General features: G+C 60.6%; 3 protein-coding genes across 3 annotated transcripts; 2 read left to right on the top strand and 1 right to left on the bottom strand.

Annotated features, from left to right (window-relative positions):
• Positions 1 to 1,517: 1,517 nt before the first annotated feature.
• On the top strand, positions 1,518 to 3,329 carry VTJ83DRAFT_1924 (uncharacterized protein; the record flags this gene model as incomplete). Its single annotated transcript, XM_071008137.1, has 1 exon — positions 1,518 to 3,329. One exon carries the CDS (start codon positions 1,518 to 1,520, stop codon positions 3,327 to 3,329), a length of 1,812 nt encoding a protein of 603 aa, XP_070868464.1.
• Positions 3,330 to 3,873: 544 nt separating this feature from the next.
• Positions 3,874 to 7,930, bottom strand: VTJ83DRAFT_1925 (uncharacterized protein; the record flags this gene model as incomplete). Its single annotated transcript, XM_071008138.1, has 3 exons — positions 3,874 to 4,249; positions 4,388 to 6,529; positions 6,591 to 7,930. 3 exons carry the CDS (start codon positions 7,928 to 7,930, stop codon positions 3,874 to 3,876), a joined length of 3,858 nt encoding a protein of 1,285 aa, XP_070868465.1.
• A 6,609-nt stretch (positions 7,931 to 14,539) lies between these two features.
• Positions 14,540 to 16,983, top strand: VTJ83DRAFT_1926 (uncharacterized protein; the record flags this gene model as incomplete). Its single annotated transcript, XM_071008139.1, has 5 exons — positions 14,540 to 14,621; positions 14,679 to 14,776; positions 14,874 to 15,149; positions 15,225 to 16,783; positions 16,878 to 16,983. 5 exons carry the CDS (start codon positions 14,540 to 14,542, stop codon positions 16,981 to 16,983), a joined length of 2,121 nt encoding a protein of 706 aa, XP_070868466.1.
• Between the last annotated feature and the right edge of the window lie 1,566 nt (positions 16,984 to 18,549).

An 18,549-nucleotide genomic window follows, 5' to 3' on the forward strand; every position in this document is an offset into this window, starting at 1 on the left:
AGCATCGGGGCCGAGCAATCGGGCGAGGGCCCGGCACAGGACGAATGCCATTGGAACAAGGGATTATTCAGAGTGCAGGAGCGTGATGCAAGACTTCTGAAGGTTGGTGATCACCAAAGATTTGCGGTATGTGTGTGTACACAGTAAGGGCTGTATGACTGACCAAGTGAGGACGTGTATCTCCATCCCCTCAGCACATTCCCAAGTTCCATACCCGAGTCGTTACAATCCCTACGTCATGGCGTCGTACCGAGAGCAAGAGGATGTCTGAGACAGACTGCATGCCTCTGGCACAATCCGGAAGGATTGGCAATCCCTCTTGTTCTTCTACTTGAGGCCTTTCCTTCCCAGGCATGGACATCTGGACGCACAATCAAAGCCGGCAACGAGACGCTGGCATACTCGAAGAGGGCTGTGGTTCCCCAACTCCGAGATTGGACATCAAGATCCGTCAACGTGGGTGAGCAGCAGCCCCCTCCCCCCGCCTTCTGGCCGTGTTTCCTCGTGGCTGGCTGCGACGCAGACCTGCTCGTCAACGTTTTGCTCACCATAGGACCGTTTGTCACACTTGGCATCGACTCGGCTTCAGACAGCGAAAGGGTGCAGTCGGGCGATGGAAGACATCTCGAGGGTTGGTGAGAAGACGCGGCCAGCCGAGAAGGCCGGGCTGGCTTGGACGCGACACAAAGCAATTGTGTGGTCCATGTGCGACCCCGGGCTCCATGGCTCTATGGCTCAGATGAACGCCTCTTGATCCATTCGACGAGCGCGTAATAGTAGAGTGTCGAGCTGGGAGATGGGATGCCCTTCCATGTTCTAGAAACCGGCCAAGAATTGCTCTTAAAGAACGATGGAAGTGGTCAAGAATCCTGGTGGGGCCACTGGCTCGCTCTGCTGCCTCCAGGTTCGGTGGGTATGGGCCGGCCGGCGCAGGGTGGTGGAGCTCTAGTGGAGCTCTGGTGGAGCTCATCACCCCGCAATCACCCCTGCTCCTTTCCCAGGACCTTTGGACGAGACGACAGCCACGACTGCCTGCTTGCAGAAAGCATGAGGAGCCTGTTGCGGCTCCGCCCAATGACAAGCCCCGAACTCGAACGAATCCAAGATGCCAATCAGCTCGCCCCCTCAACGTTCGACGGGGGGGGGGGTGTACTGCGTAACAGCAACCGTCTCTCTCAAACTCTCTCTCTCTCTATGCTCTTTCGACATTTACTATAACCTTATCATTCTTGGGCCTGGTCCGTGTCCCCGGTTGGGCTTTGATCCATCGACCGTCAACCACGTCGACCATCCAACTCCTGCATACATACATACATACATACATACATACGCCCAGGTAAATCATTCAGATCCGGGAACCGGAGGACCGCTGCTGCTGTTGCTGCTGCTGCTTGTTCCCCGACCCACCGTTCGCCCGACCGCCCATTGACCCCCCCCCCCCCCCCCCCCCCCCCCTCCTCTCCCCCGGCGACGCATCGATTGCTGCCACGACACGTCTGCATGGTGCAACGCCTGTCATGTCTTATATATCCAATGAGCCGGATGCCTCCCGCCCGAGGTGCCCGGGCGCTGCACATCACGATGCTGTCGCCGTCGCTGCCAGTGTAGAGACCTCTTCGCCCGGTCGCTCCGGGGCCGTCGACGTTCATTTGCCACCCCCTGATGCCGCCGTTGCTCTCGACATCTCACCCTCGAAGCCATCCTCTGCCTTGAAGGAGGCCTCATCCCCCGTCCCCCTGCCCTCTTTTGTTCGGTCCTTCCAACGCAGGACGCTTCCGTCGGCGTCGCTCGCGCCATCCACTGCCGAGGGGAAGCCTGTCCCCGTTCCGGGAACCAATACCGCCAGCGGAGGCCACCCGTCGTCGGCCCTGCAAAACCTCAACAGCCAGTACCCGTCAGCCGCCCGTCGTCAAGGCCAGGCGCCTACGAATCCCAGCAGCTCTCAACCCGCCATCTACTCGCAGCCCGTCATCGTGCGCACCTACTCCGGCCCGACGCCATCCCAGGGCTCACGCGGGGCTCACGCGCGCCACTTCAAGCCCTCCAGCGGTGCCTCGAGCCGTCCATCCCTCCTCTCCTCCACCTCTGCCCCTGGAGCTCTCAGCGGCCCCGGCCGACCCATCCAGCCCGCCGTGAGCAGCGTCGGCGTCGGCACAATCACCGGTTCCACCGCCGAGACCTCCCCTGGCGACAGTGCTCACCTGGCGAACATGCCACCCCCGCAATCCTCCTCCGCCGGCAAGGCTTACGGCGGCAGCGGCCCCAGGCTTCCCGGCGGTTTGTCGCTGTCCTTGCCATGGCCCTTCTCTTCACGCCAAGAGCCTGACGAGCCCAAGCTCCCCCCTCTCGAAGCCTTCTCGTTCAAGAGCTTCATGGACGACCTGGAAGCCCCCGGCGACAACAGCATCAGCGCCGATCTGGACCGCATCGCCGAGATCTGTGCCCGCTCTCGCTACTCCCTCAGCAACCAGTATGAAGTTCACGTGCCGCCTCACGGTTCCGGCGCGTCCTTCCTCTCCAGCCCGCCTGTATCCTCTTCGGCCCCGTCCCGTAAGGGCCACTCTCGCGATCGCAGCAGCAGTCTGACCTTGCAGGTCATCCCGTCGGACGACGAGAGCCTCCCGATCCGGCCCGGCCACTCCCGGAGGCGCAACCCCGCGGCCCGTCGCCGCAGCGTCGCCTACAGCACCCTCGAGACCATCATATCATCCAGCCGGTCTTCCGAGGAGGACAAGAGCAAAAAGAAGAAATCCGCCGAGGACCTCGTGAGCGACGTCCGCGGGAAGGCGGCCGTGAAGGAGGCAAGGTCAGACCCGGCAATCAGCATCCCGACGCTCGTCCGCAGGAAATCGGCCTCCTTCGCTGCCGTCGTCCTCGACACCGCGGGGGGCAGCTCGTCCGACAAACCCGCCGCCCCCTCCTCCTCCTACTCCACCTCCTCGGCCTCGTCTCATCGCAGAAACCGCCAGCCGCCCCAACCCACCGCTTCGTCATCCCTCCAATCGCTCCTGAGCGAAACCGCCCGTTCACAGACGCCCGGCACCTCAAGCGCTCCCGCCCCCGCTCCTGTCGCGCGCCACGATGACGACGACCCGGGGATGAGGAGAAGAATCAACAGCACAAAACGCCGCGCCGCCACGTTTGGCGCCGGAACTGCTTCGCGTCCCATTTTGAATCCCGACTGGGGTAGCCCGGTTGAACACTCCTCATCCTACTCTTCCTCTTGGGCCACCTGGATCCCGTGGCCGATCGGGACTGGTACGGGTACCACGGGCGGCCAGAGCTGCGCCGAGGGGAGTTTGCGACAGCTTCTTCGGGATCGGCGTTGAAAAAGAAAAAAAAAGAAAAGAAAAAAGAAAAAAGGCAGGACGGAGGCGACGATGACTTTTGTGTTTGCCTAAGCGTGTTCAGCGCATGCTGGATCTAGCGCTTGACAAAAGGATCATCGTTGGTGCGAAGCGGCGAGGTAAGGCCAAGGCGACACTGCTTCGAGCCCTTGTTGTCTTGCCGGTAAAAGACGGGGAGCGGAGGGGCAAACAGGACCCAGGCACGCTGTTAGAACAGTTTATGAATCGATGAAATGAGACACGGAATGACAGGTTGGGGGGGAGGAATGTTCATGCTCTGCCAGATGGACGAGGCAGTTGGAGTAGGGTTCCGAATGACGTCAAAGCTTGATACACTTGGATGAGCTGGCCTCTCCGCTAGAGGCTTACACCGTACCTAGTTAGAGGCGTTGGGATTCCAAAATTGCATGCACGAGATTCCCAGATGGCCAAACTCTGTCTCTCTTTTTTTTTTTTGTTCGTACAGTATACTCTATGCACACTAAAGTACGACAATGGCACAACGGCACTGCCGAACGACCTGTGTCTAGCCTGGCCTTTGCTGCTGCTGTTGCTGCTGGTGGTCTCTGCTGTTGCCCTCGCCGCCGCCACCACTACCACCACCACCACCACCACCACCACCACCACCATTACCGTTGATACCTGTCCCCTCAAGATGAGGCCTCTTGGCCCCCCTCTCGATCGGGACGTCACCGGCTTCATTCGGCCGCTTGCGCTCCCTGTCCCTGTCGCGATCACGAACGCTGCTTGTACCTGCAGCGTCCTCTTTCGAACCCTGCTGCTGCTGTTGTTGTTGCTGGGCGGCAGCAGCACGGGCGCGCTGCTCCTTCTCCCTCTTCTCCTTTTCGCGCCGGAGGGCCTTGGACTCGAGCTCGTGCCACTCACCGCCAATGTCCTTAAGCCTGTCGGAAGAAAGGGGGTTCGGGTTAGCCGGCTGAACAACTTCTCTCTATCTCTTTGGGGGTGGTCATAGGATGGGAGGGTTCAACGAAGGAGACAGCCGGAAAAAAAAAAAAAAAAAAAAAAAAAAAAAAACGTACTCGATCGCCTGTCTCGGCGCCGGCTCTTCGGCGGTGAAATACGCGTGACGGAGCACCTCGGCAGCGGTGGGCCTCTTGTCCGGGTCGTATCGAAACATGGCCGCAAGCAGGTCAAACGCGGCAGGCGTCAGCTGGTCCTTGTACTTTTGCTCAAAGACGCTGGGCTTGCGGTACGCGGGCCGCAGGAGGGGGAACCAGGGCATCTCGACGATGCCCGGCCAGTCGGTGCGGCTTGGCGTGCCCAGGACCGAGTAGAGCTTGTCCATCTGGTTGATCTCGGTGCCGTCGCCCGGGAAGATGGGCTTCTTGGTGAAGATCTCGATCAGCACGCAGGCGGCGCTCCAAATGTCGACGGCGGGGCCGTATTGGGTCTCGCCCAGCAGCAGCTCGGGCGAGCGGTACCAGATGGTGATGACGCGGTTGGTGTAGTCCACCTTGTGATGCTTGGCGTAGAAGCGGGCCAGGCCAAAGTCGGCCAGCTTGAGCACGCCTTCGCTGCTGACCAGAATGTTGGCGGCCTTGATGTCGCGGTGCAGCACGCCGCGCGTGTGGAGGTAGTCGAGGCCTTCGAAGAGCTGCTGGGCCAGGTGCTTCTTGTGTGCGGGCTCCAGCACGTACGTCGGGTGGTTGAGGAGGCCCGTGAGGTCGTGCGACAGGTACTCAAAGACCATGAAGCAGTTGTTGGCCTCGACCATGACCTCCTGGAGATGGACGATGTTCTTGTGGCGAAGCGACCGGAGCAGCTTGATCTCGCGCACGGCCGTCACCGGAAACCCGTCCTTCTCGCCCTCCATGCGAATCTTCTTCAAGGCGACCAGGTTCTTGGTGTAGACGTTGAGGCCTTTGAACACCTTGCCGTACGTGCCGGATCCGACGACGGACTCGTTTCCGGGCTTTCTGAAGAAGACGGACTTGGAGGCGGCCAGCTCTTCGGAAAGGACCGGCCGCTCCTTGAGGCGCCTGACGATTTTCTTGACCTTGCGGGTCTTTGGCGTGCGGTCAGGTAACCGTGGCGGCTCAAGGGGCCTGCGTTCGCCCGGTCCGATGGGCACACCCGGCCGGGGTCGTGCCGACGCCGGTTCGGTAGGCGCGTTCTTTGGGAATCCCCTGTCACGGTCGCGATGCTTTTCCCTCTCCCTCTCTCTCTCACGTTCTCGTTCCCGATGATCCCATTCTCTGTCCCATTCTCTGTCTCTCTCCCTGTCCCTCTCGCGATCCCGTTCCCTCTCGCGATCCCGCTCCCGGTCACGATCCCGATCCCGCTCCCGTTCCCGCTCCCGGTCACGATCCCGATCACGGTCCCGATCCCGATCCCGATCCCGATCCCGTTCTCGCTCTCGTTCGCGTTCTCGCTCGCGTTCACGTTCTCGGTCACGTTCTCGATCACGCTCACGATCGCGGTCACGATCGCGCTCGCGCTCGCGGTCACGGTCGCGGTCACGCTCCCGATCTCTCTCTCTGTCTCTGTCCCGATCTCGGTCTCTCCCAGGCCGCGTTGGCGGAGCCTTGTCTGAGGCCGGCTTCGTCGGTGGTTCCCGCGGAGCCGGAGCAGCGTTGAACTTGGACGATATCTCGGGTCGTGGTGCCGCCACCACCGGCTTGACCGCTGTTTTCATGCTGAAGCTAAACTTGTTTGTAGGGTTGGACGACTGCGGACCGCTAGGAGGCGGCCGGCTAGGAGGCGCTGCTGGCTTCTCCTCCTTTGGTCGCTCCTCTTTCGGCCGCTCCTCGTTTTGCCGCTGCTCCTTGCCGGAATCTTCAACCTGGAACTCTTTGGACGGCTGGAAGAGGTTGTCGCTGTCGGTCATTTCGACATCGGTGCTCTCGGGTGCCGCTTCGGTGCGGTTCTCGGCGGCCGGCTGCGAAGCGCCTTGCGGGGAACCCCCTTGCGCTTCCAGCCGGCCGTTGCCGGCTTGCGGGCTCCATTGGGCATTCTGGAAGCCGGGGCGGGGACCGCCGCGGAGAGGATACGACGGGCTGCCCCGGAACCCGCCTCGGTTGCCTCCGCGGTACGGTGATGAGTATTGGTTTGCGGGACCCGTTGGGGGATACGTGGGCGAGAGTGCCTGGCTGGCATGGTAATGTGCTTGAGGGGCAGCCGGGGGCCCGTAGCCATGCGTATATGTCGGAGAGAATTGGCCGCTGTCGTTCTGTTAGAGAAAGCCCATGGCGATGTCATGATGAATCAACAGAAAACGCTCACCTTTGCGCGGGATGTTGGGATTGACCGGCCCATCCCCTCCCGGCGCCGCCATGTGGCGAATGCGTCGTAGGGGAGCCGTGGAAGGATGACGTCGGGGTCCCGTGCCCTGGAGACTGGGCGTAACCGCGTCCATCGTATGGTGGCCTCGGGTACCCGGCTTGTGAGCTGAAGCCACCGCGGAAACCGCCCCGGGCGTTCATGTTCACCTCGATGCTGTTGGCGCCGGACGCGGGTTGGGGCTTCTTGGACGACCGTCTGCCTTCCCGGCTCGAGCCCTTGGGCGGCCTATCAGGGAGATCCTTCCGCGGAGAGCCAGGCGGAACCGTCCCGTGTGTCCCGTGTATCCCGTACGTCGGGCCTCGATCGAAGCTCTCCCTCCGGCGTGGGGCTGCGTCAGGCGACGTCGGAGGCCGGCTTTCCCCTCGAGGGGGTCTGCGAGAGCCACGGATCGGTGATCTCGATCCGTGCCGAAAGTCGGGTTGCGGCGACCGTGGACGTTTTGGAGACCGGCTGCGGTGGTGGGGCTCTCCCTCTGTTGGGACCCGCGTTGAGCGGCTGTCGCGAGGCGACCGGGACCTGTGCCGGTGGCGAGGGCTCGGGCTTCTCGAGCGACCGGATCGTTTGCTGGGCTTGGAACGTCGGTCGCGATCGCGGTCGCGGTCGCGGTCCCGACCGCGATCGGACTCGCGGGACCTCGGCGAAGGGTCGCGATGTGGACGGCTCGAACCGCGGTCCGACTTGGATCGCGACTCCGGGGGACCAACCTTCCCCGGCCGCGACGGGCTGGGTTCCTGACGAGGCTTCTTTGGATGCGAGACCCGGGTTAGGGACGGGCTGGTGCTGCGTCGACGCTTGGTCGATGCGGGAGACCGTGATGCACGGCGTCGGTTCCCCCTCTCGTGGTGATCTTCTGCCTCCTCCCTCGACCTCGAAGGATCACGGTGATGGGCGGAGCGGCGATCGGGCGAAGGGCGGGAGTCACGATGCCGATGGGATTCGGGAGAACGACCTCGCCGGCCGTGTGGCGAGCGACGAGGCGAACGGCGGTGACGTCCGCTGCGATGGCCGGGACTGCGGCTGCGGCTGCGGCTGTGTCCACGACGTCGGTAGTCCGACTCGTCGAGCGGAGGTTCGGGCGACCTGCCTCGATCCCGCTGCTGCTGCTGCTGCTGCTGCTGATGTTGATGGTGGTGGTGGTGCAAAGGCAGCGGTGGGGGGGAATGCGGCGGAGAAGCCCTGCGAGAGCGATGCTTCCGGCCTCGGTCTCGCTGGGATGCTGCTTCTGACGACCGAGTAACGGCTTCGGCGGCGGGCGAGATGGATCTGCGTGAAGCAGTCATGCCGAGATCATTCCCGTACCGGACCGCGGCGATGGTTGTCTAGTTGGCGGTCGCTGCCATTTGGCGGCGAGGAGACGTCGGTGTCGCGTGGGATCAGCGGCGATGCGAGGCGAATGTTGGGGGTTGTCGGCGACAAGATTCGTGTGCTGGCGTGCTGGCCGTGCTTGGTGTTGAGGATCCAATGTTTGATGCTGAGTTTTGGGTGGTCCAGGCGCGGGCTGGCCGTGCCGAGAAAAAAGATGAGCAGGGGGGGGGGGGGGGGGAGAACGGAGTTAGGCTCTGAGCTCCAAGCGACAAGGCGCTGTGGACGGGGCTGGACGCGGGCTGGCCTAGGCTCCGTGGGCGCGGCAATTGCAGCACTGCGGGCGGCGGAAGGGGGGGGGGGGGGATTTCGCCGGTCCAATTGCAACGCAACGGCCCGGCCCACGAAGCTCACGGCTCAGCACAACCATCACAACCACGTACATCCACAAAGGCAACGTCTGTCCCAGAGTCCCGTCCCCACGGCTAGGCATGCTGCGACGGCGACCGAGATTCGAGATGCAAAAGCTGCACTCTCTCGAATCGCAGCCAAGCAGCACGACGGCGGTGCATCCTCCGTCTCGTCTCCCATGGCGCTCGCGCTCGCCTGTCAGACCCCCCTTGTGTCCAGGTCATTCCAGGTTGTCCTGCGCCTCCGCCCCCTCCTCTCCTTCTTCATCATCATCATCGCAATCAGCGACTGGACGTGTCTGTCCGAGATCCATCTGGCTGCCTCCGAAAATCCGCCTCTGAGAATCAGTGTGGACGCCGAGTCGTCCCGCAAGGGTGACCGGCCAACCTCCAGCCCTCGGACCCTGTGGCCTCCTCTTCTCGCTGCCAGGTTAGAAACGCTGCAATGTCCCTCAGCATGTCCTCCGGAAGAGCGCAGCAGGCCGCCCCAGCTCTGCAAACGAGGCCTTGATCCCAGCGCAGATCACGGTGAGACGGGAGAGGTTGGCTCGGCGTTGACCCAAGCATGCCCGCCCTCGAATCTGCTCCTCGCACGGCCCAATCCCTCCTCCAGCCTTACCTCCTGAACACAGGCAGCGCATGGCTTGAGGGCCATGACCACAGAAGCACTATATACGGCAAAAAAACTTTACGAAGACAACCTGCGTACCCTACCCACCCCGCCCCGCCATGGCGGCCGTGCGGATAACCCACAGTCACGTTGTCCCATGCCTTGCCGGTCAAGCATGTGCCCCAGGGAATGATCGCCTGGCAACCACACGGCTCATGATCTGTTTGATCCACGGCTCGCTGGGCGTTTGGCTGGCTGGCCGGCTTGGGATGGTTGGACCTTTGCCGTCCGAAGCGTTCTTGATTCGTACGGCCATCGAGATGGAACGGCCAGCCTGGGGTCGGTCGCCGCGTAAACCGACGGGATAAGCGGGTGACAGAATGACCCTGCTGAGCGGCGGTGTGTTGCAGGGCCAGTGCAGGTCGCGACGGCAGTCTTGTCATTTCAGGTACTGCGAGCGCTTGACGCCGTCCAATGAGCAGCCGACAGGCCAGCCATGGTTTCGTTCATGGTGTCCATGAGTATGACGAAGGCGTCAAGTCTTTTTGCAAGCTTCCCTCGATGTGTGAACTCTGTCCGTAGCGTCGTAAAAGGGGAGCAAGATGGGCAAGGCGACGGGTGGTGCGGGCTTGGTGGCGGCGCTGCGGACAGCGCGGCGCACCGAGGAGAGCCGAGTAAATATTCACCTCTAGAGAGCCATGCCCTGTGTCGCCAGACAAGATCAGAGTGCAAGTAGAGTCTAGCACTGAAAAGTCTGGTCGCGCTGGCGATGCGCGTCGACGGCGTTAAGTGACCACCGGTGCCGGATGAGAAGCGGTGCGACGACTGGTATCAAAGAGGGGGGCAATGACGAAATGCCGATCTTCCTCTCTTCGGAGCCATCACCAGGGAGACGGACCTCTGCGAGCCCAGCGTCCCGTAATATTGCTTCCGACATCGCACCTAGAATCTGTCGATACTTCGGGGAAGGGAGGGGGGGATGCGATGTGGCTGCTCAGCACGGCACCTTCTGCCCCGCGTTGGGCGGCAACGGTCCCAGACTGCGGTTCGAGAAGTGCCGAGGCTGTCGAACGAGGCGTGGCTCAACCATGCGGCCGTCGCAGAGACCACGGGAGTGCGTCGGCAGGAAATTTGAGGTTCGACGGCGAGCACAAAGCCACAGCGGGCCTGGCGTCTGCAAGGAGTGGCATGTCGATGACTTTGAGAGATGGAGAGCTGGTTGCGTTGTTGGGGAAATGAAAGGACGGGTGCAGGTGGAGATGAAAGCCGCTTTGCTGGTTGATCTGGTGGACGGCCTTCAAGACGCCCAAGCTCACGTGATTAAAGACCTTGGGGCCAAAGTGAAACATGGACCCGACGCTAGGGAGGGTTGCGGACCGACCTGAGCCTCGAGCAAACAACCACCCAGTCGGTGGACCTGAGCTATTGGTACCTTACCCATGTTGGACACCTTTTTGACCTACGGTGTACTGTGTATGTATAGTAGAGCACTGGGAATCCATTTTCTCTTTCTTTTTTCATTTTTTTTTTTTTTTTACTTTACAGAATCTATTCTTATCTCGATCGGATTCACACTCTTGGATTCGTTGGATCCTTTGCGAGTCATCGCGGCAGATCTTTGCTTTCTCTTGCTGCTGGAACCAACCTCTTCTGGACTGGTGTCTCCGTTCCAGACTGTGCAACCCGATCGACTCGCAATTCCCGGATGACGGGCTCTACGTAGATACTTACCCCATAAGCAGGCTTACCAGCAACATCACCGCGGCCGGCCGCTGGAGCTCCAGAAGCTAGGTAAATGACCCTTTGCACTTACGTACATTACCACCCTCTCACTTCGCCGCCCACCCATACCCCTGCAAGCTCGTCCGGAAATCCCCCATCAGCACGTCGACCAGGTGCGCAACCGGCAGATGGGCCTCTTCCCTCGCCCGGCGCGCCCGGGCGCGCTCGTCGTCCACGTCCACCATCGTGACGTCGCCCTCGGCGTCCACGACCGCCTCCATGAGCCCGACGTTGGCGCGGTCGCAAAAGTGCGCGAGCCTGGCGCACGCATGCCACGGCAGGGCCAGCTCGCGCGCGACCTGGGCGTCGCTGAGGCCGCGGCGCTCGTAGACGTCCCAGGTCAGCTCGAGCAGGACGGACGCGGCCGAGATGAGATGCTGGAGGAGGCGCGGGTCCGGCCGCTGCCCCGGGCGGGTGGAGATGAGTTGCTGGACGAAGTCTGACCAGGGAAGCATGTGGTTTCCCGTGTTGCTATCGGTGTCGTTGCTGCAGGAATTGTTTCTGTTGTTATTACCGTTGCCATTGTTGCTGCTGCGGTTGCTGCTGCTGCTGCTGTTGTTGTTGCCGCCGTTGCGGTTGTTGGTCACGTTCCGGTTGCTGCCATTGTTACGGCTGCCGCCGTTGTAAGTGTTCCTATTCTGGCTGTAGTAACCATTGTTGTTTTCATGGTTATTCCTGTTGTTGATGTTGTGCTGGTTGCTGTTCCGACTGTAATCGGTGCTGTTAGTGTTGTTGCTGGCATCATGGAAGTTCGCCCTACCATTGGTGTTCTGTCTGTTGTCGCCGTTGTAGGTGCTGTGCTGGCGGTTGTTGCCGCCGCGCCTGTGGCCCTTATTTCGTGCCATAACCGTTGCGTCAAGATTGGAGAAGAGACTTTGTGTGAAGCTGAAGCGTTGAGGAGACGGAGAATCTAGCATCTTTGGGTGGAAGTGGAAGAGTGGCGGGAGAGCCACCAAGATCGCACGCTATATGAATTACACTACAATGTCTTGAGGTCCTCCTATGTTGACCATTGCTGAACAAAGAATTGCCCCGGAGGACACCGGCTGCTGGGAAGAGGAGCGGAAGCAGAACACCCGGACCTCAGATTCTTTGTCAAACGACATCGAGGACAAAGCGACATTGTCCGGTGCTGCCTTTGTCCATGTTTCACATTGTTGAGAACAACGTTGTTGTTGTTGTTGTGGTTGTGGTTGTGGTTGTGGTTGTGGTTGTTGGTTGCCAGGACGTTCAAGGCTCCAACCCAACCCATGCATCAGCGGCTCGGCCCAGAGGTGAGAGGGATGGAGGTGCGCGATGCCTGCGGAGCAGAACACAGTTCCAACATTGGCAAGACGCTGACTCAAACACCAGTTCCTGTGTGTCAATACTCCGTACCACCCTCTCTTTGCGCGCGTTGGGCGATCCAAGACCCCATCGCCTGCCCCGCCGGTTGCAAATTCTCTGGCGCAGCCATGAGAGACGACGGTCGGGTACCTTGGCGGGAAAATGTGGCGAAGTGGAGCCCTCATCAAGTGGGGTCGGCCCTGAGGAAGGTACCTACGGTGTAGCCAAGACTGAACCGCGGGATCAGCCTGACCACACTTGTACCACAGGAGCAATATACCCAACCGCCATCTCGTATCGATGGCGGCCGAGATAGGTTCGTCGGTCAAGCAGGATTAGGTGCCTACCTAGATACCCAACTAGAGCGGTATTGAGAGAATGCGTAGGCCCTGTCATCTTGGCGGATCGCTTCGACAAGAAGAGAAGTTCGTGATGGCGATATGACATTGCATCCCACGACCTCACCAAAAGCGACTCGTATCATCCCACTTTTCAGAAAGGGTTGTTCCTTGAACTGATGTCGTCATTCCATCGCCCGCTGTGGGGTTCCCCCTGGTGGGTGGCAGATCATCCAGCCCCTCTCACCTCGTCGAGTTCTCAACGTTACGTTACGCGATACGGGTAGTTACCGGAAGGCCGAACCTGGAACATGTTCGACCCAAGCCTCCGCTTCCTGCACACCTCATGCACCACAGCCTGGAATGGAACCGGATGGAAGAAAGCTAGGTTGACGCCCAGATACCCCGGAGGACGCTTCACTTGGCTGCGTGCCTAGGTACCAAGAGCGGGATCCGACGTGCGGCACGGCCGTCCATGGCCCGGGCAGGGAGAGGGGAGAAGGGCAGAGGGTAATAATTAGAGGGGTGCAGGCGGCGGGCAGGAAGGACGGACGGGAGGTGGTGGTGGTGGATTCGGGTTACCCGAGAATGACATCCATCAAAGAATCCTTCGGCGTGTAAGGCGTCGATCCCAACATACTATAGGTACTAGGTAGCATGTCGAATCGTTGAGTTACAATACCGCACGGGATGCGCGCCGCAAATCGGAGGTTCCATTTAGGTACCTACGCAGCAGCGCGCGACACCACCGGCGGAGAAAGCAGAAACCGCAGGTCAGGAAAAAGGGCCCTCGGGTTCCCAAATCATCTCCACCGCGGGCACCTAACTGCTGACTCAAGGGTTCCTTGTCGGGCATCACGTATGGGCTCCTGGGTCTCCCTGGCGAGATCCCAATGCCACTCTCCGCTGCAAGGCCACTGCAAGACGGCGACCCATCTCGCATCCCTGTTTGCGATGGCTGCCCGCCGTCGGGTTGAATTCCCTTTTGTTCGTGGCCAGATACTCGGGCCTAAGCTGGAGCTGTGCGGAGCTGGAGCTTGCGCTCGAGCTCGTCTCGGCCCGGGCTCCCTCTCCACACCTGTCTCTGCTCTATTGAGGTCTCGTCGGGGCCGTCTCCTCTCTTGACCAACGCTGGACCCCAGGGTCAAGGTCCCCAAGACACCCCAACCCCCCTCCCCAAGGGAATCAATGTCAGCTTCCAACAACCTAACCTTGGAAGGCCAAGGCCCATCGAGCACCAGTAGCGTAGTGTACACCACCTAGGTGATCTAGGCCGCCGCTCGACCTGACTGGATCGTGGTGCCTGCAGGAGACGCCTCCCCCTTCTCCAGGGCTGGGCTTGTCTCGGTGAGGTGCTCTGCCTCGCATATCGAACCCTCCCGTTGGGATTCTGTGCTCAACGCTTTCGCCCCTGCGGCGCTGCCATGCTGCAGGGCAGCCAACGTGCTTTGCCGTACCCAGCCGCTCCAGGGTTCCCGACTGGAACCCGAACCCAACACCTAACTCACGTACCACACACCACACACCTTCTCCACCTTGGATCCGACGTCACCCTGCTGCGGCGTTGCTTGATTGCTTGCTTGCTTGCTTGCTGCTCCTCCTCCTCCTCCTCCTCCTGCTGCTGCTGCTGCTGCCGCTGCCGCTGCCGCTGCTCACCCTGCATCTGGAGCCTTGATAAACGCCCGCCCACACACGGCCTCTTCCGTCGCCGAAGCCCCTCCCCATCTCGGCCCAATCTGTCCATTCCTTAAGCCACGAGGGATCTTTGAGGGCATCGCGGATTGGCATTGGCATTTTGCATAATCATCTTTTTTTTTTTTTTGTCCTGCCTTTGCGGTGATATTTTTTCCCCTCTCTGCCGGCGTTATCGCCACCCCCTCCGTTGCATTCAAGCTTCGCTTGCCGCATCCATCCCTCCCCTCCCCGTTTCTTCCCCCGTAGATATCACAAGGTAGGGAGGGATAAATGCCCACCTCCTCCACCTCACTCCTCCTCGGACTCCAATCGACCACACCTTCCCCCAAGGAAACTTGCTTGCTTGCCACGGCCTCCTCTTACTGATCGTCTTTTGTCTGCCCAGAAGACATCATCGGTGCTAAGAAGCACGCATCCAACTCAGAGATGGCAAGCGACGAGGGCCAAGGCCCGCGCGAGATCCAGGGCCACATCCTCTTCGAGATCGCCACAGAGGTGGCGCACAGAGGTAGGCGTCCAAACGCACGGAACCAAGCCCGCACGGGAGATCTAACTCGCATCCCAGTTGGCGGCATCTACTCGGTGATCAAGTCTAAGGCCCCCGTCACCACGAGCGAATATGGGGACCGCTACACCCTCATCGGGCCGCTCAACCACCAGTCGGTAAGCCGCCTGCCGCTCGGCCCTCCCCGCGCGTGACAGCCTCTCGCGTTGTGCTTTGGGGACCATGGGGACCCCCTGCTTACCATGGCGATCCCAGGCCGCCGTCGAAGTCGAGGAGATGGAGCCCACCAACCCCGAGCTCGCCGCGACGATCCAGGCCATGCGCGACCGCGGCATCGGCATGCTCTACGGCCGCTGGCTGATCGAGGGCGCCCCCCGCGTCCTGCTCTTCGACACCAAGACGGCCTACGGCTACCTCAACGAGTGGAAGGCCGACCTGTGGAACGTGGCCGGCATCCCGTCGCCGGACCACGACGAGGAGACCCATGAGGCCATCGTCTTTGGCTACCTCGTGGCCTGGTTCCTCGGCGAGGTGAGGACGCCCGGCGGGAAGGCGGATGAGGCCGGGAGATGGCCGTTTTGCTGACCAGAGACGTTTGTTCTGCAGTACGTGTGCCACGAGAAGCGCAAGGCCGTCATCGCCCACTTCCACGAGTGGCTGGCGGGCGTGGCCCTGCCCCTGACGCGGAAGCGGCAGATCGACGTCACCACCATCTTCACGACGCACGCCACGCTCCTCGGCCGGTACCTGTGCGCCGGCTCGGTCGACTTCTACAACAACCTGGCCCACTTTGACGTGGACGCCGAGGCGGGCAAGCGTGGCATCTACCACCGCTACTGCATCGAGCGGGCGTCGGCGCACTCGTGCGACGTGTTCACGACCGTGTCGCACATTACGGCCTACGAGAGCGAGCACCTGCTCAAGCGCAAGCCCGACGGCGTGCTCCCCAACGGCCTCAACGTCAAAAAGTTTGCGGCCGTCCACGAGTTCCAGAACCTGCACCAGCAGTCCAAGGAGAAGATCCACGACTTTGTGCGCGGCCACTTCTACGGCCACTACGACTTCGACCCGGAGAACACGCTCTACTTCTTCACGGCCGGCCGCTACGAGTTCCGCAACAAGGGCGTCGACATGTTCATCGAGGCGCTGGCGCGGCTCAACCACCGGCTCAAGACGAGCGGCAGCAAGACGACGGTGGTGGCCTTCATCATCATGCCGGCGCAGACGTCGTCGCTCACGGTGGAGGCGCTCAAGGGCCAGGCGGTGATCAAGTCGCTGCGGGACACGGTCGACACGATCGAGAAGAACATTGGGCGGCGCATCTTTGACCGGTCGCTCAAGTGGCGCGAGGGCGACCCGATGCCCGACGAGAAGGAGCTCATCACGGGCCAGGACCGCGTGCTCCTCCGCCGGCGGCTGTTCGCCATGAAGCGCCACGGGCTGCCGCCCATCGTGACGCACAACATGATCAACGACCACGACGACCCGATCCTGAACCAGATCCGGCGGGTGCAGCTCTTCAACCACCCGTCGGACCGCGTCAAGGTGGTGTTCCACCCCGAGTTCCTCAACTCGGCCAACCCGGTGCTGCCGCTCGACTACGACGACTTTGTCCGGGGCACGCACCTGGGCGTGTTCGCGTCGTACTACGAGCCGTGGGGCTACACCCCGGCCGAGTGCACCGTCATGGGCGTGCCGAGCATCACCACCAACCTGTCGGGCTTCGGGTGCTACATGGAGGAGCTGATCGAGAACTCGGCCGACTACGGCATCTACATTGTGGACCGCCGCACCAAGGGCGTCGACGACTCGGTCAACCAGCTGACGCAGTACATGTTTGAGTTTGCGCAAAAGAGCCGGCGCCAGCGCATCAACCAGCGCAACCGCACCGAGCGCCTTAGCGACCTGCTCGACTGGAAGCGCATGTCGATGGAGTACGTCAAGGCGCGCCAGCTCGCCCTGCGCCGCGCCTACCCCAACTCGTTCTCGGCCGACGACGACGAGGAGGAGTACTTCCACGGCATCGAGCGTAAGATTTCGAGGCCGTTCTCGATCCCCGGGTCGCCGCGGGATCGCACGGGCATGATGACGCCCGGCGATTTTGCCAGCCTGCAGGAGGGTCGCGAAGGGTTGAGCACCGAGGACTACGTGGCGTGGAAGCTTCCGTGAGTTGCAGCCTTTTTTTTTTCCAACCTTTTTGTTTCCTCCCTTGTTCCTCGGGAGCCTGTGGCTAACCTACCGTGCTTTCCCTTTCTACAGTGGCGATGACGATGACGGAGAGGAGTACACGTTCCCTCCCGGCATGCTGGCGAGGCCAGCGCCAGCCGGCGGAAGCCCCGTCAATGGCGTCTCGAACGGCCACTGATGGTGCCGCCGCTGACCGTTGTTGCCCCGTCACCGCCGCCATGACTGACTCTTGGGTCCTCTTTCTTGGGCATAAAAAAAAAGTTGGCATTCTCATTCCGGGTTTTGGACGCATCGTTGGGAGGCTGTCTCGATTGATTTTGTTTCTTCTTCTTTTGGTTCTGGTGGCTTTTTTCTCCCCTCACTTTTGCTTAGCGACACGGGTACAAAACGCATCATGGGCATATGTATATAGTGCTTTTTGGCGAGGCTACTCTTGGACTGGGCTTAGGGGAGGGGACTTTTTTTGAATTTTGCCCGTTGTTTCATTCGGACAACCGGGAGATTGTATGAGAGAAAAAAAAGAGAAGAGGAGAGCTTGAAGGTGGGGGGGAGGCCTGAAAGCGGTAGAAGGATGTAGTTAATGTTCAAAGAGATGACTCGCGTCGTCTTTGGTCTGTACTGCGTAATTGGGCACCGGGTAACGTGTGTGTGTGTGTGTGTGGGTGGGTGGGTGGGTGGGTGGGATGTGTAAAAGAAATTTGATACAAAAAAAAGTACCAACTTGCTTGGTTGGCAAGGTTGGCAACCTCGATGTGGCGTTGCTAGATAGGGGGTGAGTGAGGTGTCCGATGGAAGATTGTTTGCCCTTTGGAAGGGAGGGAGAGAGAGAGAGAGAGAGAGAGAGAGAGAGAGAGAGGAGGAGGGGAGGTGTGTCAAGGACAAAGTTCCATTTGGGGTGGGGTTGGAGATGTTTCCGTCGATCCACAGCGGAACAACACACACGACCTCTCCCCCCAAAATTAGGAGGGGCCCGGCAAACAGTACATACGAAACGAAACGAAACAAAGTGTTGTATGACAGGTCTGGAATGTGAGGTAGCATTCAACCGGGAAATGGTCTCCTGATGACATCTGATGTTTGATTTTGTTGTTGAGAAATTCGATTCAAGATCTCCACGACCCTGTCCCGAGGTGGGACGCAAGCTCTCCGCTCAGGGGAATGCAGCGTTACGCCCAGGGACGGGACCTAGGTATTCGTTACTGGTGTGTACATACACAGTACGCAGTAGGTAGTTTGGGCTGATGATCCTCAGCAAACCCAAACGAACGGGAGGAAAATCGGAATGGTGGGGACTGCAGATCAGCAACCGCAGAAGCTGGTATGGAACCCGACCAGTGTGCCCTGGCGTGCACCAGTTTGCCCCTCGGCATCCCTGAAATTCCATTTGACACAAGGGTCACCCAGGTCGTCCAACAAGGGTCCCTAACCGCTGGACCAGCCCGGGAGCCCCACACCTGCAGTGACAGCCCGCTGGGTTCTCAGGATTCCCTTCCCCCCCCAAAAAAAAGATCAGCGGTGCCTGCCACCCCCATCCGCGCCCTTACTCCCGCCCCACTTTACCGACCTCCTAGGAACCACTACTACTGTGTATAGTCACTTCGTACCGCACGACATCATCATCATCGACATCATCAGTCTCCCAAATTTGGTTGGCCCTCCCTTCTTCTATCTGTCATCTGCACCACCTCACGTCTCACCCTGCCCACATCGCTCGCCTCGCATTCTTTCTTCCTTTCCTTCTCTT

This window comes from Remersonia thermophila, chromosome 2 (genome assembly GCF_042764415.1).
Source record: "Remersonia thermophila strain ATCC 22073 chromosome 2, whole genome shotgun sequence".
Lineage (NCBI taxonomy): Eukaryota > Fungi > Ascomycota > Sordariomycetes > Sordariales > Chaetomiaceae > Remersonia > Remersonia thermophila.